The sequence below is a fragment of the Crinia signifera genome, chromosome 6 (assembly GCF_055691185.1).
Source record: "Crinia signifera chromosome 6, ASM5569118v1, whole genome shotgun sequence".
NCBI lineage: Eukaryota > Metazoa > Chordata > Amphibia > Anura > Myobatrachidae > Crinia > Crinia signifera.
Window position 1 is genome coordinate 35249342 of NC_139222.1, and position 22102 is coordinate 35271443.

General features: G+C 47.0%; 2 protein-coding genes across 2 annotated transcripts in view; one reads left to right on the plus strand and one right to left on the minus strand.

The window, feature by feature from the left end:
* The window catches only part of LOC146009580 (uncharacterized), a 120789-nt gene that overhangs the window by 44515 nt on the left and 54172 nt on the right, over nucleotides 1-22102 (plus strand). The window contains exons 9-12 of the mRNA XM_083150026.1: nucleotides 887-1124; nucleotides 1550-1783; nucleotides 2265-2420; nucleotides 2474-2904. Coding sequence (XP_083006152.1) covers nucleotides 887-1124; nucleotides 1550-1783; nucleotides 2265-2420; nucleotides 2474-2904 — 1059 coding nt within the window. The remainder of the gene's footprint in view (nucleotides 1-886; nucleotides 1125-1549; nucleotides 1784-2264; nucleotides 2421-2473; nucleotides 2905-22102) is intronic.
* On the minus strand, nucleotides 18583-20722 carry LOC146007523 (uncharacterized). Its single transcript, XM_083145955.1, has 2 exons — nucleotides 20205-20722; nucleotides 18583-19353 (listed from the first exon to the last, which is right to left on the minus strand). The coding sequence occupies exons 1-2, from the start codon at nucleotides 20550-20552 to the stop codon at nucleotides 18781-18783; spliced, it is 921 nt and encodes a 306-aa protein (XP_083002081.1). The 5' UTR covers nucleotides 20553-20722; the 3' UTR covers nucleotides 18583-18780.

Consider the following 22102-nt stretch of genomic DNA (forward strand, 5'->3'; position numbering starts at 1 on the left):
GTTCACTGTCCATTTTCTTAAATGCTTTTTTAATGGCCGACCGATGTAAGGCCATTCGGGTTCTCATGGTCCTGATGGTTTTGCCCACGTAACATAAGCCGCATGGGCATTTTATTAAATACACCACATGGGTGCTGGTGCATGTTAGGGGGGTTCGGATGGTATATTTTCTCCCAGAATGAGGATGGAAGAACCATTTTCCAGAGATCATATAACTGCATGTGGTGCAGCCCACACATTTATAACAGCCGCCGGGTCTGGTACGGGTAAGAGTAGGGTGGCCAATCCCGGGATCGGGAGCGGCGGGATCCCGGGATTTGGCCCCCAAAACGCCGGGATTTTAATCCCGGGATTGGAGTTTCCAATCCCGGGATTTCGGGATTAGACTGCGCATGCGCGCAGTCTAATGCCGGGCAGCGTCTGAGCATTGCTCAGACGCTGCCCGACTTCTCCCGGCAGCACTGCGCAGCGTGACCTCTCAGCGTGAGATCAGAGGTCACGCTGCGCAGGAAGAGGTCGCGCCCGGCATTGTAATGCCGCACCGCCCGCCCAGCCAGCGCACCCACCCACCCAGACAGCCAACGCGTCCACCCGCCCAGCCAGCTAGCCAGCGCACCTACCCAACCAGCCAGCGCATCCACCCGCCCACCCAGCCAGCACGCCAGCCCGCACCCAGCGGCATTGACGACCCGCCCCCCACACAGCAACCCCTCAAAATGTAAGTAATTTTGGGGCAGTCTTTTTATTGGGAAAGCCAATCCCGGGATCCCGGGAATCCCGGGATTGAGCATTTTTCAATCCCGAATCCCGGGATTGAAAAAATGCCCCGGGATTGGCTTCCCTAGGTAAGAGGTTTCGCTCTCTTGGTCACATCTATTTTGACCAGCATGTCCCCTGCTCTTTCGACCTAATGACTCTTGTAGTCGAGGAGTCTGCCAAGGAAATGGCTATGGCTAAAGATAAGTGGAAGGAGTATGAAAGCAAACATAAGGAGGCACTCATTGCTGACAAATCTTGCGATTGGATTGATAAATTGGACAAACAAATCTCTGCTTATAAGAATGAACTGACATTGTTCAAAAGGAAGAAATTCGACACAGTGAACAGAGACTGCAGAAGCCAATGTATATACCTGGCTAACTGGCACCAACGCAAACAAACCTCCATCTTCTCGCCCGAGGAAATATACCTCCACAAGAAATCGCAATTATGATACATTCAGCGACTCCCAGTCCTCTGCGAATGAGGGACCTTCCGCCAAGCCTTCCAATGTCCAGAAACCCCCTTTAGGGGTAAAGACCCGCGCAGCGTGCGGGGAGCTAACAGACCCGTCCAAAGAGGGGGGCAGTACAAGCGTACTAAACACCAAGAAAAAGGCAGGAAATAAATGCCATATTTAATCTTACTGACATTGAACTTACAACTGCTGAGAAATCCGTCCTCAACCGAGGGATGTCATTTGTCCCTACTAATAAATTTAAAGATTTACAATGGCACATTGAAACGACCAGATTACATCGTCAGCTTAAACTTCGGGATTTCTTTAAAGATAAAGATACGACTATGGTCACTAATACATTTTCTAAATTCAAAACTAAATCACAAATTGACCCGATCTCCTCCAACACCTCCATTGCTAGCTTTATTAAAACACATAATTATCAAGTTCCAACCATACAGACCGTCAAACCACACTCTAATCTTTCTGGGGAAGAATGGAAGGCAATCAAACATCTAAAATCTTTAAGTGAAGTCATGATTTTACCCGCGGATAAGGGCGGAGGTATTGTACTACAAACTCTACAAGACTACAAATCAGAGGTTTACTCCCAACTTAACAACAAAGATGTATACCAACGCCTCAAAACCAATCCTACCCAGAAATTTAAAACTGAACTGGACACGATTGTGGATCAAGCGATTTGTCACAGAACCATTCCAATTGAAGTGGCTGAATATTTAAAGACCGAGTTCCCAGTGGCACCCATAATATACTGTCTACCTAAGATACATAAACATCCCACTAGACCGCGTGGGAGGCCTATAATCTCGGCCAGAGAATCCTTATACAGCAAACCAGCTCTATAAACCAGCTCTATTCTTGGACCACTTCATCCAACCATGTGTGCAAACCTAATGTACATATTTACGTGACACTACAGACCTACTGGTGAAATTGAACCATATAAGGGACATTCCCACAGGCACCTGGCTATGTGTACTGGACATCACAAATCTGTACACAAATATACCTCATATTGAAGGATTGGAAGCCATGCGAAAGATGATGGAGAGCAACCAGATGTACCAGGGACCGCAGACAGAATTCATGATGCGGTTACTGGAACTCATGTTGTACAGAAACTACTTCCTGGTGAATTCTTTCTACAATGTGCGATGGGATCTCCCGTCGCACCCTCGTACGCTAATGTATACATGCATGCCATCGAACAGGAGTTGTTCTTTTCTCCAGAAATAAAGGACAAACTGCTATTCTTCTGCCGCTACATAGATGACGTCCTGCTCCTCTGGCAAGGGACAGAATTGTCATTTCGGGAACTCATGGAGTCCATTAACCATCTTAACTGCCCCATTAAATTTACGTTCCAGATGAGCCTCAAGGTTCATATTTACATCAAGGACGGTAAACTGGAAACAGACATATATCAAAAACCCACCGACCGCAACACACTTCTAGCGGCGGACAGCCATCACCCCGGGAGCACAAAAAGAAGTCTACCGTACTCACAGCTGCTACGAGTTAAGAGGATTACAAGTGAGACAGATAAACTCAAAGATAACTTGGCCAATATGTCTTCCAAATTTAGAGACAGAGGCTACTCTCAAAACCTGATCCAGCAAGCCCTAGAGAAGGTTGAAAAAATCCCAAGAGATAATCTTCTGGTGAAAACCCCATCACTCTCTGGGGAGAAGAAGAGAGATTAAATCCATTGGGTACGTAGCTTCAACTCAGCAGATGAAGCTATTTGCAATACATCTAAAACCCTCTGGCCAATGGTACAGCGGGACAAAGACCTATAGCAACTCAAATACACTCAAATCATGCCCTGTTACACCAGGGGCCAAAACCTAAGGGACATGCTGGTCAAAATAGATGTGACCAAGAGAGCGAAACCTCTTACCCGTACCAGACCCGGCGGCTGTTATAAATGTGTGGGCTGCACCACATGCAGTTATATGATCTCTGGAAAATGGTTCTTCCATCCGCATTCTGGGAGAAAATATACCATCCGAACCCCCCTAACATGCACCAGCACCCATGTGGTGTATTTAATAAAATGCCCATGCGGCTTATGTTACGTGGGCAAAACCATCAGGACCATGAGAACCCGAATGGCCTTACATCGGTCGGCCATTAAAAAAACATTTGAAAAACACATGCTGGAAAAACAGTTTGGCGACACTTCGGTACATGGCCATAGACCAGGTGCCTGAGGACATTCGTGGAGGTGATAGGGGGAAGAGGCTGCTCCAATTGGAGACCAAATGGATCCATGAATTGGATACCATGAGCCCCAGAGGGCTTAATGAACAAATTACGTACAATGTGTTCTTGTAAATTACTTACACTGTTCCCCTGCAGCTCTCCTCTCCTCATCCATTCTTCCCACACGGATGGGCCTTTGTATATTTTGCATATTTTTTCACACATTTTTCAGATGATTCTATATATACTTTTTAGATGACTCTTGATATAACTTTCTGTGTATTATCATATTAAGATGTTTTTTCACTATGTTTACAAGGATTTCGTCCAACAGGATATGTTTCACATTATTTACCCATACACCCTGCACTATTAGAATCTGTGTTTTTGTTTTGCAGTGTTTACATGGTCACCCTGACAACGAAGACGCACGCACAGGCTGTCGTTCTCTGTAGACCAGCCGGGAGGACGCCGAGGTTGCTAAGGACGCTGCATTGCCTGAGCATGGAGACGGGTCAGCGCGGTGACACACTTCCGGGTAACCCGTGCCGGGATCGGAGACGGCGGCTGGTGGTGTCGGACAGACAGGCTGTCCTCTCCCACATCTATATAGGTGAGTTTTGTACACCTTCTTATTGTCTTGCACCAGTTATGCTTTGAAAAAGTCCAAGAAAGCCGGCACTGGCTTTGATATGCAATTCAACTGCTCCGGTGCCCTCCGTTCCCCTCAGCAGTGAAGAATATAATAACAACCAGATTCCGTGGCACTCAGGAGACTCAATACAGCTGTATCAGCAATAATAAAACAGCTGTTTTATTATTGCTGATACCGCTGTATTGAGTTTCCTGAGTGCCACGGAATCTGGTTGTATTATATATAAACATGAACTTTGTAGCACTCCAGCCTTAAGTGAAAACAACCTACTGACTTTATAAGTGCTACAACCAGCATGACACCATCGACATGGATGCCTGGGTCCATGGCGCTTAATAGTGAAGTCATCAACTAGTGCCGATGACCGGCAACACGTAAATTACATTGTTGCTATAGTGATCTATACAAATACAAAACATATAACATACATATACACCAAGAAAGACTGTAAAAAGGCTAGTACTTATTAATCAAGAATTAAGTCACTGAAAAACATCATAAACTTTTAGTATATAATACGGACCATGGACACTAGTTGCTACAAATAGGTGATGGTCACCAGATATAAGGACACATAAAGAAACCATTATATACTTGAAAGCGCTTATCCTGCTGTAAGTAAGGTACGCTCCCTGTATTCCTGGTCACTTTATTACCTCACTGTGGTTTCAGTATAAAAAACACTAAATACACTGTTTATTTATTATTTTTTTGTGAAAATACAGAATACTTTTGAGAAAAATAAGCAAAAAAGGGACAGAAAACAGAATAATACTCACACAAAGAAACCGCTATATGTTAAGAAAGATTTTATTCACAGTGAGTTCGGTATGATTTATTGTCATCTTGTAAAAATACCTTTTTGTATGTGTCTACCCTCCTCCCCTTTGGTGAGTAACGTATGCTTGTCACTCGATAATGCACAACACTTTTGGGGTGATCTCACTAATGGCATAATTACCGATCATCATTCCACATTATTTTTTCTTTTTGCACATCTGCATACTTCACTGAGACCACCGTCCAGAGATATTTACTTTCACCTATAGAAGGACTACCGGGAAAAGAACACGCTACGGGCTTGTAATACCTTATACTTACCGTCAGGAAGCCTCTGAAGCTACCACCTCCCCCACCCGGCGGCCCCCAAGCCTGGCACGTACAATACACAGTGCAGCCTGCAGAGCGCTGAGCCTAGGACACAGAGAGAGGGGCTCGTCCCTCTGCAGGCTGCACTGTGCAGTGTGCGCTCCCGAGGAGATATGCAGGCGTCTGTGCAGGAACAAGGCTACGTAAGTAATGGTGCAGGTGCACAGGGGTGCCTGGACTGAAGGTCAGTTACGGGGGGGGGGGTGTATGTGAGAGGGTCCCAGACTGAAGGTCAGTCCCGGGCTCCAAGATTACTAGTGGCGGCCCTGCTTACCATGAGTCTGGGTACGCCCATCAACTTTTCCCTCTACACACAAAAATGTAATAGAAATTATCTTCTGTTAATCCTGCTTCCCTTTTTCTTCCACTTCTTATTTCACACATTCATATGAGTACATATTGAAGACGGACAGAGGTCTAAACAGACTACAGTATTTAGATCTTGGAAGAATCGGTGAATCATTGACTGCGCCTCAAAGTATTGGAACCCCCTTCTTTTTGTTGTTCCTGTAATTAAAAGAGTTTTCACGTAAGGCTGGAGTGCTACAAAGTTCATGTTGTGTATTGCTGGGAACAGCAGATTGCAGGCACCCTCCACATGAAATGATTTTAAGTGGAGTTGCCGGATCCCATCTGTGCTGCTATACTGGATTGAATGGACATTTGCCCACAATATCCTGGTCAACCAAACCACCAGGTGATGTCTAAAAGTTGTCTTTGTATTTTTTAGTATTTGTGTCCGTTCATTGTTAGGTTGTTACAGTGGTGGATTTTTTAGAAATATTTGAGTAAGCCAGTTTTTTGCACTGAGCACTTTATTCACGTATATATAAGAGGAGTTGTATTTATTAAGTGAATATGGCAGAATCGTTAATTGAAGAGGAGGGCTTGGGTTACCAACAAAACGTCTTCCCCATCGGAAAAATATTCAGTTATTCCGAATCGGAGGTGGAATCCATTTTATTTAACCCCCACGTAGGTATTGGAAATAACCCCATGCGAGGAGTTTTATAAGGACTTATTGAAATTGCACAAACGCCAGACCGATTATTTCCTACATGGGTCCTACATGAGCGACTACCACAGAAGCAAAAAAATACCAAGAGGTCTATGTGCACCCAACTACCCAACTATTGGGAAAACATGCCCAGTGTTCTGCAGGAAATGGGTATCTATCATAAACAAGTGCTCATTTGATCTAATGATCTTGATCATGTACAAAAGAGATCAATATTATAAAAGTAAAAATCTCTACATTTGAGGTACAACATAAAGGCCCTTATTCTGATCAGTGCGGCCGGATCCGATTATGCGGCCAGGACCGTGCGTGCGAAACACCGCCTTCCATACGGATCGCCAACTCCGTCCGTACGCGGTAAGAAGCTGGCCGAACGGACCGCACGTGTATTTTTCACGAAATACGCCTCCTCCATCTCAGGGAACCTCCCCCATCATTCGATGGTCGCAGTTCATCGACTGCAGGACTGAGTGCTCCACCAGCTCCCGCAACCTCAGACCACACGGACATGTTTCCGTGCAAAAGCAGGGATCTGGGTGGGCAGCTGACATCCGGCGATGTCATATGTCCGCCCCCTACACGTGCGTCACGGCCGTATTACCATACGTACGCCCAGCGTTTGCATGGGAACGCCCATGAAACGCGGGGCGTATGCATATGGTAATGAGCCCAAATAGCCCTTCACGCCACTCTCCACCCCCTGTTCGGAGTGTTCACATTTCATGCGGGATTTGGCCGCTCTGGTGATTTACAAACAGACTGGAATGACAAATTAAAGGGCCAGATACAATCATACAAACATGATTTGACAAAATTTAAGAGAAAAAAAAGTCGCAGTTTATGAGGCCAATATGGTCTACAGATGGACTGACACACAGAGATACACTGCTCATAAAAAAAAAAGCTTTGTTTAGGAGACAAAAAAATCTATTTGCAACTGACAATGATTCTTCTACAGTTAACTCCACAAATAGTGAGAGTGAAGGCACTAGAGGGCCCGGTGGAGATATTGCATCAGGACACCCTTTAGGGGCAAGAACACAGGCACAGTTGGCAGGAGGAAACGCCTTACACCAGGTGCGGTGGCCAAGCAAAAGGGCAGAGGCACAAAACCCTGATACGCGCAAAAGTCTAGCTGTTAATTTTTCATCGTATACACTATCCCCCATAGAAACAAAAGTACTCAATAAAGGCTTGTCATTTATACCTTCTACGGTACATACTCAAGATCAGTGGACAATTGAAAAACAAAATCTGCATACATAACTCAAGTTAAAAGAACATTTTACTAAAACACCTGAGATAGCCACTGTACAACCTTTAATACCGACACAATTGGCTGAGATTCTACGGAAATAAACATTTGAACCTGTCAAAGTCGAGTTGCATATACACCACAATAGAATGGTATGGCCGCCATCTTGGTTCGCAGAGTTACGTAAATGGAGTATAGGAATTTATTAAAATATACAATGCGAACCCCGTGCGCAGCCATACTACTACACACAAATTCATATCCCACACTTACATTCTAATAAAATATAGATAAAGGGTTTTAATCCGCAGCACATAGCTTAAATGGTAAAACACGATCTTTCTTGTTCATATTTCACATCTGTGTGTTCCGTCTCTCATGCGCAGCACTCCGGTTCTTGTCTAAAGTACGCAGCTTGTAACAGCTGAAAGTTATGGAACAATTACATATTTAATGGAACTGGAAGTTCCGGATGTAACAGGTTTCACAGCTTGAGTTGTGACCCCTATGACGATGCCTTGAGAACAAAGACACAGAGGTGCATTCCTCTGCACCAATCCAAGAGAAGCGACACCTGATCTTCTGACCAATGGAGACCCTCACTGCCCCTTCTACCTGGACACTATGGGCCTTTTTCTGGTCGATGCGTTAATTTCCGAATTCTTTCGGTTGGCGTTATTTAGCCGTCTGCGCATGCGTGGGCAACGCTATGCGCATGTGCCACGCACGGTCTCTGTACTCGTTCTCACTAATACCGTACAGAAATGTGTTCACTCGTGAAATATGGGCGTAATATGGGCGTCATTCGGAACTACACAGGAGCGTAGTTTCAAAGTAGGCTAAACTGGGCGTAAACCTGGGCGTACACGAGGGAGTGCACTAATTCTAGTAGGCGTGCCTTCGGACAGAACACCGACTGCAAACGAACCAACAGCCAGGAAATATGCGGTCTTCATAAGCAAGTTTCACTTTGCGGACACCACTCGGTCATGCGCTAGGCATTCGGATCGCCCAATTAGTACGGCCGCACCTGAACCACAGTCAGCTGAACACAATACAATCCACTCCTCTACTCATTACTCATTAATTACACTCTTTTCATTGCTTCAATTGGAACCATTGCAGCCTAAATGGACCATTACTAAACACACAAATATATGCTGAAAGCACGGCTGGGTGAAGGGTAATGTAAAGATGTAGATAGTGTGTATGTGTGTGTGTGTTTGCATTTGAAGAATAATTTATGATACATGCATACATAACACATGGGCGTAAAGGGGCAAGAAAGAATGTTTGGAACTTTGCATGATGTAAGAGTTAATCTAAAGTGATAGTAATGTGTTTAATGATCAATTCGAAAAATAATAGATGACCATTAAAAACAATCCCTTTTTAATGAGGTAGCCTAATTGCATAAGTATGTCATGTGTGTGATGTATGAGTTCCGATGATAGTAGTATGTTTTGCGGAAATACACCGCATCGGTGCGTACGGGCAGGTTCCCGTCTGTTCTGACGCTGTAAGACCGTGCAGACGCTGTAAGACCATGCAGAATATGTGTGTGTCCACCGCACACGCAAGGTTTGGATGCCGTCCGTAAACACGCCCTCTTCTTAAAGAGTGAGTCCGTCCGAATGCGGAGGACCGGTGGGCGTTTCTTCGTACAATGTCCGCACAGCGTGGCGTGCGGTCCGCTCCGAAAGAATTCGGAAATTTACGCACCAACCAGAATAACCTCCTATAAGAGGATAAGCACAACCGAAGAGCTCTCTCATTGTACTTTTTCTTCTTCCTGGACTGTAATCTGGATAAAATACAGGGAGCTCTGACCGAGTTGTGCAAGCGTGTTGAGAGACAGTATCTGTATTGCTTTTCTGTGTATTTGTATGTAAGCCAATTGTATTTAGATATGTATTTCCCCTTTTTATAATTAGATAGTATTTTGTATTGTACTGTGATCTGTATATCCTGTTATTTGCCTATATCTATACCGTGTTGTAACCCCCTGTTGTCCGCTAGGGACAGAAATATACGGTTGAGAACTTTGTACTCTTATTCCGGAACTTATACTGTCTTGTGTATTATTCGCAGTAAGCGGAAAGGTTTACAGGAATTTATACCTGGTGTATTTTTACTTACAATTGAGTACTAAGTACTGCGAAAATATACCGCTTTCAGGAGTATCGGTTTAGTGTGTTTTATACACGGATAAGGTTCGCTACGAAACGATACGCTTTAGTTCACCCGTAGCTAGGAGTAAAAGGTTGTAAGTTTACAGACACAGTACGTAAACTGCGCACTTCACTTATTTTCCATCGGTTTAATATTAATTAGACATTCACAAACCCCAATCCTTTAATACCTGTATAAGAACTTTCATGAGGATGATCAACCAAGAAGTTAACCCATTTATTACCAAACAGACCCATTACCGCAGTAACTTTGGTAAAGTTGAGCGACAAATAGTGAAAAATCGGGCCAATAATCAATCTTTGCCGTTCAGAACAGCAGACAAAGGAGGGGCCTTAGTGATTCAAGATTCTGCTAAGTATCATGTACAAGTAATGAAACATCTACAGGACAAATAAACCTATAGTCGGTTGACAACTGATCCTTTAGCAAAATTACTAAAATAATTCAAGGACATTTTACTACAGGCAGTGGATAAGAATTGGATATCTAAAGATCTCATGGACAAATTAATACCTCCATTCCATTGGTTCCAACCTTCTACCGCATCCCTAAGATTCATAAATCACTAGAAGACCCGCCTGGCAGATCTATTGTGTCTGCCAGAGATTCATTATCTTATCGGATATCAGTTTATATTGACAGTTTGTTACAACCCTGCATCCGTAAACCATCCAGTACTTGCTAGACACAACAACGATACTAAATAAATTATTGGCGGTTCCTACCCCTTTTAGACCAAAACGCCGGGTCGCACCCGGCTTTTTGGACCCTGGTTGAAGCCGGGTGAGACCCAGCGTTTAGGGGCATTTACACCGGACGGGCTTAAACGCCCGCACCCCCCTCCCGCCCCTTCCCGGCGCTTGAAGTTGACAGCGCGATGTCATCTTCAAGCGCCGATCGACGCCGCCGTACTCGGAACGCTGCTGGGGGCAGCCCAGCACTAAGGTAAGCTGCTAGGCTGCCCCCAGTCCCCGCGCGCACCCCCCGCCATTTGACAGGAGGTGAATGGATGCCGCACACAGGCATCCGTTCACCTCCCTCCCCCGCCGCCGCTGCTGTCTGCAGAGTATAGCAGACAGCAGCGCCGGCTGTCAGTGTCAGACTGACAATCCGTCCAACCTGCGGACGCTGCGGTCCGCAGGTTGGACGTTCCCCATTCATGTAAATGGGAGCCGGGTCATCCGACCCGGCGTTCCCATTTACACCGCCCTCTACCCAGGTCCTAGCCGTGTTCTACCCAGGTCAGGACCTGGGTAGAAGTCCTGTGTAAAGGGACACGGCGTTAGGGATTTACACCGCCGAAGATCCGGGTCTGACCCGCCACTGACCCGGATTTTTCGGCGGTGTAAAAGGGGTATAAGTTAGAAGGAGAAGTATGGATGTTCCCTATTGATGTGAACAGCTTATATACGGTCATCCCTCACAAAGAAGGTTTGTAGGCGGTAGAAATGTTTCTTAGAAACCATCCCCATTATGAGGGACCGAATGTAACATTCTTGATTGAATTGCTTGGATTTATTATTATTATTTTTTATAGGGATGTATTTTATCTCCAAAAAAGTCGGCTGTTCTATGGGGTCCACAGTTTTTCCATTTCTAGCAAATATTTTTATGTTTGAGATAGAACACAATGCAGTCTTTGCAGATGCAAATGTAGCGGGGAGAATTATATTCTTTACCCGCTACATAGACGATCTGCTATTTTTTTTTTTAAAAGTCCGGTGATTGATTTAGAAAATCTTTTAATAAGACACAATGAGGGTCCTAGCCCCATTAAATTCACATATCTCTTATATATTTGGCTACATCTGTCACTCAAAGTGGGTGTCTGTGTCTATAACGCTCTGTTCCTGGACTTTCCTCTTAATGTGTGATTGCCTTCATCTGTGCTGAACACCTTTCTGAGAAATTAACCTGTTTAAAACAGGTGATGGCAATCATACATTAAGGGGAAGTCTAGAAACAGAGCATTGTGTCCCTCCTGGAGAGGGTCATGTTGGGAGGTATGTGACAGAGAACCAGCCCAGTGAGCCCACAGACAGTGCCAGACACCCACTGCCTTCCCATGTTGCCCAGCACTGCTACTCCACAGTCACCAGGTGAGCGCCCCCCTCCCGCGATTTGCGGCAAAACCTCCCCCCCCCCCCCGCGCGCCCCCCCCCTCCCGCGATTCGCGGCAAAAACACCCGCTACCCCGCGACCCCCCTACCGCGGTTCGCAGCAAAAACACCCCCCGCGACCCCCCCTCCCGCGATTCGCTGCAAAAAGAACCCCCCCCCCGACCCCTCCCGCAATTCGGGGCGGCACCCCCCCTGCGACCCCCCTCCCGCGATTCGCGGCACCCCCCCCCCCCCCCGCAATTCGCAGCAGCCCCAGGATTAAATGGCACATGCAAAACACTGACATGGCTTTGGTCGACAATGAAAAAGGTTGACATGAGTTTTTGAAGATTTATTTTTAATTTTTTTAATTTTTTCATATTCATTGTCATGTGTCGACATGGACACCGATGAAGTGGCACACTTATGTCAACATTTACATGTGTTGACCTTTCTGTGTTGATTTTTTCTTGTGGCGATTCGCGTCACACCCCCCGCAACCCCCCCTCCCGCGATTCGCGGCAACCCCCGTGACCCCACACTTCCCGCAATTCGCGGCAACCCCCCACCGGAACCCCTGTGAACCCCGCCCTCCCGCGATTCGCGGCACCCACCCCCGCGACCCCCCCTCCCGCAATTCGCAGCACCCCCCTGTGATTCGCGGCAGCTCCAGAATTAAATTGCACATGGAAAACACTGACATGGCTATGGTCGACAATGAAAAAGGTTGACATGAGTTTTTGAAGTTTTTTTTTTCATTTTTTGAATATTTTCATATTCATTCTCATGTGTCGACATGGATACCAATGAAGTGGCACACTTATGTCAACATTTACATGTGTTGACCTTTCTGTGTTGATTTTTTCTTGTGGCGATTTGCGTCACACCCCCCCCCACCCCACAACCGCGATTCACGGCACACACACACACACCTCCCCCGCGATTCTCGGCACCCCACCCCGTGACCCCCCCTCCCGTGATTCACGGCACACCCCCGCGACCCCCCCTCCCATGATTCGCCGCAACCCCCGCCCCGTAACCCCCCCTCCCGCGATTCGCGGCACCCACCCCCGCGACCCCCCCTCCCGCAATTCGCGGCAGCTCCAGAATTAAATTGCACATGGAAAACACTGACATGGCTATGGTCGACAATGAAAAAGGTTGACATGAGTTTTTGAAGTTTTTTTTTTTCATTTTTTGAATGTTTTCATATTCATTCTCATGTGTCGACATGGACACCAATGAAGTGCCACACTTTGTCAACATTTACATGTGTTGACCTTTCTGTGTTGATTTTTTCTTGTGGCGATTCGCGTCACACCCCCCCTGAACCCCCACTCCCGCGATTCACGGCACACACACACCCCCCCCCCCGCGATTCTCGGCACCCCACCCCGTGACCCCCCCTCCCGTGATTCACGGCACACCCCCCGCGACCCCCCCTACCATGATTCGCTGCAACCCCCGCCCCCGTAACCCCCCTACCACGATTCTCTGCAATCCCTCCCCTCCCGCGATTCGCAGCATCCACCCCCCCACAACCCCTCCTCCTGCAATTCGCGGCACCCCCCGCGACCCCCCCTCCTGCAATTCGCGGCACCCTCCGCGACCCCCCCTCCCGCGATTCGCGGACACCTAAGTTGCAATACAGGGCATCTTTCATACAATTCTAACCATATTTCTCATCATATACAAATGTTCACAAATTAAGGGGGCGCAGCCCCTTACGACGGTGTGAAGAGCGCCCGTAGGGCGCGATGAATCACCTAGTGAAAGAAGTAATTGTACAGTAAACTTTTTGGATGTCTGCATAACAATAATAGATGGGTTTATAAAAACCAGCCTTTAATAAAAAAGACCAAAAAAAACCGGACAGGAATAATTTACTATATGCGTCCAGTTGCGCTCCCAACTTATGAGGGTCAAACGCATCAATTCAGATGAGGAAGAAGCTGAGGTACAAATGATGGCGATGGTAGATACATTTATTAAAATAACACAGGTTTATATAACTAAGCGCAGGAAACCAACAGTTTGTCCCTGTTGCCGTCTAGAAGGGATACTCAACCCTTCTTAAAGACAAAAAAGAATACAGAAAAAGACGGCGCTAATGGACACAATTAATAATCCAATCTTTGTTAAAAAAAGCTGTTAGCTTGATTTTTGCATGCATAGGATTAGTCACTTATTCCTGTCTAGCAGGGGTTAATGACAGTTATTTTTAGACAAGCGGACTGCTTGTTTTTAGCATAGAGAGGAATATCCACTTTGCAATTAATGGTTATTGATTAAACTTGGTTAGTAGCTCAGTTATGCACAAACTTGTTAGCATATACTTTATGCAGATGAGGATAAGGAGCTCAGTCATGCACACACAGACTTGTTAGCATATACTTTATGCAAATAGATAAGGAGTAGTATACTAAAGGCCCCCATACATTAGGCCGACTTGTCCTAGGGACAAGTCGGACCCAATTTACCTGCGAGCCGCCCGGCAGCTCCCCGGGAGGCTCACATACAATTTGGCACTTGATGTGCCATTTTTACATGGGATAAATCGCATGCGATTTATCCCATGTAAAAAAAAAACTGGGGAGCTGCAGGGCGGTGAGCAGTAGTGGGGGCGGGCAGCGGCAGTAGTGGGGATGGACAGCGGTGGTGGGGGCGGCCAGCGGCGGTAGTGGGGGCGGGCAGCGGCGGCGGGGACGGGCGGCGTTTGCGGTGAGCGCAGTGTACTTACACATAGCAGCAGCGGCGGGGACGGGACGCGCAGTGGCGGCTATTATATTTTTAAAATACTTGTCAAATGACCGGCCGCTCTCTGATTGATATAATAGCCGCCACTGCGCGTCCCGTCCCTGCTGCTATGTGTAAGTACACTGCGCTCACCGCACACGTCGCCCGTCCCCACCGCCGCTGCCCGCCCCCACCATTGCTGCCGCTGGCCGCCCCCACCACCGCTGCCTGCCCCCACTACTCCCCCGGTGTCTGTATGCATATGCCTGTCAGGTGGCAGGCATATGCATACAGGGAGGTCGGACGTGATCGTATGTACAGACCGTCCGACCTCCCTGATCCGGTCCGATGCGCACGGGACCGCGCATCGGATCGGATCAAATGTCACATACCTACGATTTTGGGCCGATTTCATCCGATTATCGGCACAAAGTGACGAAATCGGATGAAATCGTCCCAAAATCGCATAGTGTATGGGGGCCTTTAGTCTCCTGTAGCTGCGAAGGTGTTGTGTTTTGTAATCCACCTTTCAGGGGTTAGTTTCCCATGCCTCGAGCGTGTTCCCGGCTGCGCTGTATCTCCAGCGACGCTAGCCTTATCTGGAATTCTCTGCTCTAGATTCCGGGTTTCCCAAACTGCGGTGATTCCTGTGACAGGCACTTGTTGATGACACGTTTCCCTGCCTAGCAAAGTGTCAGCGGCTTCATCAGATGATTGATAATGACCCGTTTAGGGTCGAAATGTCGACTGATATGGATTTTATCTGAATAAATCATCTTTTGCAATTGATTGGTGAGTGCCCTCCTCAGTGGTTATATTTGAATACTGGACTTTGTTGCTATATTTGGATTTCCCCCTTGGGATCTCTCTAAAGGTGCACCCCACTACCAAGTTCACCCCTGGATGTGAGTGCGGACCCTCTATATTGTGTGTGTGTGTGTATATATATATATATATATATATATATATATATATATATATATATATATATGAAGTGATTTGTCACAGGATGGCACTCAATGCAGGTAATTGTTAATAGTCCGGTGCCAGGTACATATGAGGAACATGAAAGCACTTACCCCCTCTTATGTAGGGTACACACCAGGACGACCACCGTCGTCCACGACCGATAGATGACCATGGAACGATTTCCCTTGGACTTCCAGGGAGCTCCCAGGCAGTCCCCTGCAAACGATTAGCAAAAATTTTTTTTTTTTTTGCGGAACGATCTAGATCCGATCCCGAATCGCCCGTGATGGTCGTTAAGACGGTCGGATCGCTGGGGTTTGTTTTTTTGCAAGAACACATGCGACCGTCGTCAGATTGGCCTTTGAAATTTAAATGTAGGGGCTGGACTAGCAGAGGGGATAGGAATAGCAGCAGCCATTTTAAACCAGTGTATTTCTGCTTTGTTACTAGTGAGGCTTGGTTTATACCTGCTGAACGCTGGACATAGCTATTTACACATTACTTTGTTTTGCCTGCCATTACAAAGCACTATGGAGAATGCAGTGATGGGTAGTCACCAGCAACATTACCTGCTCTATTATGCAGTGCTGAAGCTCAGGCGTCAGAGGGCCCAGCGCAGGAGAGCAAGATCATGCTGGACAAAGCAGTGGCTACTTCAGCGTCAGACTCGTTCGCACATGCCACTGCTCAGGGACATCAGGGAAAATAACCCAGACGATTTCCGGAACTTTTTGAGGATGGATGATGCCACATTCCAGGAATTGCTAAGTCTGGTGACTCCCCACATCGAGAAGCAGGATACCAAGTATCGCGTGGCTATCCCTGCTGAGGAACGGCTGGTGGTGACCCTGAGGTTTCTGGCGACAGGACGGTCTCTTGCTGACCTGAAGTTTGGATCCCTCATCTCCCCGCAAGCTTTGGGCCTCATCATCCCGAAGACCTGCAAAGCCATTGTGAAGGTGCTGCAGTACCAGTATTGCAAGGTAAGGATGAAAAATACACTGTACACTTTATTGTGCAAACAAATTTTTTTTATTTATAATTTAGGCCTAGGACAGAAACAGGTTTTTTAGGCCTTTCATATGTAAAACATAAAATACGTATGTAAATAGTAAATAGATTTATTGTGTCAACACAAATATATTATAATACCATATAAAAGATATTGTACAAAAAAAACACACTATATATAAACATTTAAGTATGTATGACCCAGTTTAAACTTTCCCAATAAGTACGGGCTACTGTGTGGCAGAGGATGTCTGCCGCAGATATGTAAAGGCTGCGGCCCACATGGCGCATGGCGCAGATGCAATGGTCCCGGCCCCATTGATGTGCACCATACGCCATGTGAGCAGTGGCCATCACATACCTGCAGCTGAGACCAAGTCTGTCGCACAGTACCCCATACTAATGGCAAAGACAAAAGGGCAATAAATTGAGTTTGCTCTCCAGATTGAGGAGAATCCTGTTCTCCCTCTGGTAATGCAGGTACAGGTAGCAGCATATACGTAGAAAAAAAAAAAAGACACTGGTAACTTATGAAACAGGCCCTTGTGTGGCAGAGGATGTCTGCTGCAGATATGTAAAGGCTGCGGCCCGCAGGGCGCAGATGCAATGGTCCCGGCCCCATTGATGTGCGCCATAAGCCATGTGAGCAGTGGCCATCACATACCTGCAGCTGAGACCATGTCTGTCGCACAGTACCCCATACTATTGGCAAAGACAAAAGGGCAATAAATTGAGTTTGCTCTCCTGATTGAGGAGAATCCTGTTCTCCCTCTGGTAATGAAGGTACAGGTAGCAGCATATACGTAGAAAACCAAGACAAAAGACACTCTGGTAACTTATGAACAGGCCCTTGTGTGGCAGAGGATGTCTGCTGCAGATATGTAAAGGCTGCGGCCCACATGGCGCATGGCGCAGATGCAATGGTCCCGGCCCCATTGATGTGCGCCATAAGCCATGTGAGCAGTGGCCATCACATACCTGCAGCTGAGACCATGTCTGTCGCACAGTACCCCATACTATTGGCAAAGACAAAAGGGCAATAAATTGAGTTTGCTATCCAGATTGAGGAGAATCCTGTTCTCCCTCTGGTAATGCAGGTACAGGTAGCAGCATATACGTAGAAAACCAAGACAAAAGACACTCTGGAAACTTATGAAACAAGCCCATACAACAGTAGGGATAAGGTACTGTGTGGCAGAGGATGTCTGCTGCAGATATGTAAAGGCTGCGGCCCACATGGCGCATGGCGCAGATGCAATGGTCCCGGCCCCATTGATGTGCACCATACGACATGTGAGCAGTGGCCATCACATACCTGCAGCTGAGACCATGTCTGTCGCAGAGTACCCCATACTATTGGCAAAGACAAAAGGGCAATAAATTGAGTTTGCTCTCCAGATTGAGGAGAATCCTGTTCTCCCTCTGGTAATGCAGGTACAGGTAGCAGCATATACATAGAAAAAAAAAAAAAAAGACACTCTGGTAACTTATGAAACAGGCCCTTGGCCCTTATTCTAGTTCGTGCGGTACGGCCCGCGTGCGGCCGTACCGCCGATGTTTTTACACTGCACATGCGCAGAGGTCAATCTGCGCATGTGCAGCCCCCTTCGCCGCAGACGTATTTCGTCCGCCGCAAAGGGGGCGTATAGGGGCGTGAGAGGCATCATGCCCTCATTTCCCTATGTGTACGCCCCGCGTTTCATGGGCGTTCCCATGCAAACGCGGGGCGTATGCATGGTAATGAGGCCATGACGCAACTCATGGGGGCGGAAAGCTGACGTCGCCGGATGTCAGCTTTCAGCCCCCATACAAGCTACCACACGGACGATTGTCCGTGTGGTCTCAGCTTGCGGGAGCTGCCGCGGCGTGCGGACCTGCCTTCGATGGTCGACGACCATCGAATGCAGGGGGCAGCTCCCACCATGGTGGAGGCGTTGCCTCCACCATTTTTATGCGGATCGCCAGCCGTCCGTGTACGGACGGCCGTGGCGATCCGTAGGGTGGGCGGGGATTGGTTTGTGCGGCCGGAGCCCCGTGTGCGGCTCTGGCCGCACCAACCAGAATAAGGGCCCTTGTGTGGCAGAGGATGTCTGCTGCAGATATGTAAAGGCTGCGGCCCACATGGCGCTTGGCGCAGATGCAATGGTCCTGGCCCCATTGATGTGCGCCATACGCCATGTGAGCAGTGGCCATCACATACCTGCAGCTGAGACCATGTCGATGGTAAATGATAAAATAGCCTATATTTTAAGACAGATCCTCAAAAACAGGAGACTCTGGATCTTCTATCAGTAAAGAACTGTAGAATTGACGGTACTGGGAGGGTTGAGAAGGCTGTGTAGGTGTTGACTGGGTATGTGTTGGAAGTGTGCTCGACTGGCCTGGTACGGTGGCAGGCGGAGTAGGCACTGGTGATTCTATTGATTGAGGTGTTTCTGGTGCACTACCCATGCCAACTATTTTAGTGCCACTGTTGAGATACCCTAAACTGCCATTATACACCAACTCCATGCATAACTTTTCAAAAGTAAGTTGCTGGTCCGGAGCCATGTTGCGAACACACTCTGCCACATAAGTGAAGTAGTTGTCATGTTTGTCCGGGTTTCTTTGCAGGACTCGCTGTGCCCACATCATAAATTCTTCATGTGCTGCTGCTTCTCCTTTTTTTCCTTTGCCACGCATTTTTTTTGCACGGGGGAGTGGTGGAGTGGGTTCCAGGGTGGGTGGCGGAGTGCATGCCGGAGTAGGAGCTTCGCTCGATGTACATGCATTATCTGATAGGACAGACAGGTCTGGGGTTGGTGGTGGGTAGTCAGCAAGCTGTAAAAAAATTGAACATGTTTACTAATCAATTCTATTTACTTCTAATTTCAGTTCCCTACCAGCGTGAATGAATGGAAAGTCATCGCAGAGGAGTTTGAACAGCGATGGAACTTTCCAAATTGCGGTGGAGCCATTGATGGCAAACATGTCCGCATAGCCCAGCCTATCAATAGTGGTTCCTACTACTTTAATTACAAGGGGTATTTTAGCATTGTACTAATGGCTGTGGTGAATGCGAACTATGAGTTTATCTTCCTGGATGTAGGAAGGAATGGCTGTGCATCGGATGGTGGCACTTTCAAGGACACAAAGTTCTACGAAAGGCTCATAGCGAACACCCTTCACTTGCCGTCTGTCCAGGAAACTAAACAGGGGCTTAACTTTGTGTTTGTGGCAGACGAGGCTTTTGGCCTGCACGAGCATGTCATGAAGCCATATGCGCAAAGGGGCCTGAACCATGACAAAAGGATCTTCAACTACAGGCTATCCAGGGCACGGGGTGTTGTGGAAAATGCTTTTGGCATCCTGGCTAGCCGGTTTCGCATTTTTCACACTGCCATTAACCTGAGGGTGGACAAAATTAACTGGGTTGGCACGGCGTGCTGTGTCCTGCACAATTTGCTCCGCAGAAAAGCCACACAGCAAAGGGCTACAGGCACAGCACTCCAAGAAGACCAAGATCTGCCAGAGGAGGTAGTGCAGATATCCTCCTTGCAAACCCAACACAACACTTCACAGGGAGTGCACGAGCCAAACAGGTGAGGGAAGAGTATATGGCCTACTTTAATGGGGAGGGGGCTGTGGATTGGCAGGAGGAATCAATTAGATAGCCAACAAAGTAGACTCACCAATGCAGACTGCGAATTATCCTCCTCATGCGCCGTGACTTCTTGGTTTTCGTGTTCGACCATCAGGACTACTCCTGTCCTCATTGACTCCTGGCTGAGGGTGAACATCAACCTGTCGTAGTACCAGAGCGATGTTTGATACATCTTGTCGACTCCAGCACCAGACTTCATTGCAGCCTCCATCTTCTTGTGTTCCTTCAAGAAAACCGTGCGCAGATTCTGGATGCGTTTCCGCACCCATTCTACATTGGCCTCTGGGTGAAATGGGAGACTGTAGCGAGACAAGTCCTCCAAGGCTTGGTTTCTTTTCATTTTATTTGAATACTCCTTGGACTTGGTTCGCCACATTCATGGGAACGATACTTTTCGATAAACCCTTCTAAAAATTCTTGTTCTTTTGCGTTGGACAATGGGACTGTAAAAAGATAAAACCATTTTAGTTGTTATAGTTATACCCATGTTTTGTTTCATATTTAAATTTTTATAGTTATAGTTACCAGTTTACCTAGTTCATATGTTTTAAGTATTTAAAATGTTAATAAACTTTTATGAAAACCACTATACATTTTATTGTGCAGATTGCTATTCACACAAACAGGTGAATGGGGCCTAGCAGAGAGGAGTGCATGGAATACTGCAATGGTGGATAATGGTTATATCTATATATCTATATATACACAAACACACACACACACACAGGTGAATGGGGCCTAGCAGAGAGGAGTGCATGGAATACTGCAATGGTGGACAATGGTTATATCTATATGTATATATCTATATATATACACAAACACACACACAGGTGAATGGGGCCTAGCAGAGAGGAGTGCATGGAATAGTGCAATGGTGGACAATGGTTATATCTATATGTGTATATAGGAAAGCAGTTGCGGCCCGGCACTCCAACCAATGGTACAATGGACCTCGGTGCCTTCTGGATCAGGATTGTAGAAATAATGAGACAGGCAGCGGCACTCGTAGGAAATTTTCAAAGTGTATTCAAAACGTGACCAAACCAACGTTTCGGGGACAAGCCCCTTTGTCAAGGTGTAGGTACAATATATATATACACACACACACACACACACATATATATATATATATACACACACACACACACACACACACACACACACACACACAGACAGGTGAATGGGGCCTAGCAGAGAGTAGTGCATGGAATACTGCAATGGTGGACAATGGTTATATCTATATGTATATATCTATATATACACAAACACACACACAGGTGAATGGGGCCTAGCAGAGAGGAGTGCATGGAATACTGCAATGGTGGACAATGGTTATATATGTGTATATAGGAAAGCAGTTGCGGCCCGGCACTCCAACCAATGGTACAATGGACCTCGGTGCCTTCTGAATCAGGATTGTAGAAATAATGAGACAGGTAGCGGCACTCGTAGGAAATTTTCAAAGTGTATTCAAAAACATGACCAAACCAACGTTTCGGGGACTAGCCCCTTTGTCAAGGTGTAGGTACAATATATATATATATACACACACACACATATATATATATATATATATATATATATATATATATCAGGGTTGCCGACCCTCCCGGAATTTCCGGGAGTCTCCCGAAAATCGGGTACCCCCTCCCGGCCCCCGGAAGGGTGGGCAACCCTCCCGGATTCAGGGGGGACCCCTGCTGACCCCCGGATCGCGGCATTAAAATGCCGCAATCCTCGGGTCTCAGAGGAGGGGGCGGAGCTAAAACGGCACAATCGCGTCATTTTAGCCCCGCCCCCTCCATGGAGATCCCTGAATTTGCTGCTTTTACCAGTATGGGGGCGGGGCTTATCGATGTCACTCGTAAGCCCCCGCCCCCTGAGCGGCTGCTGAAACTCTCCTCTCCGGGCTTCTCCCGGAGAGGA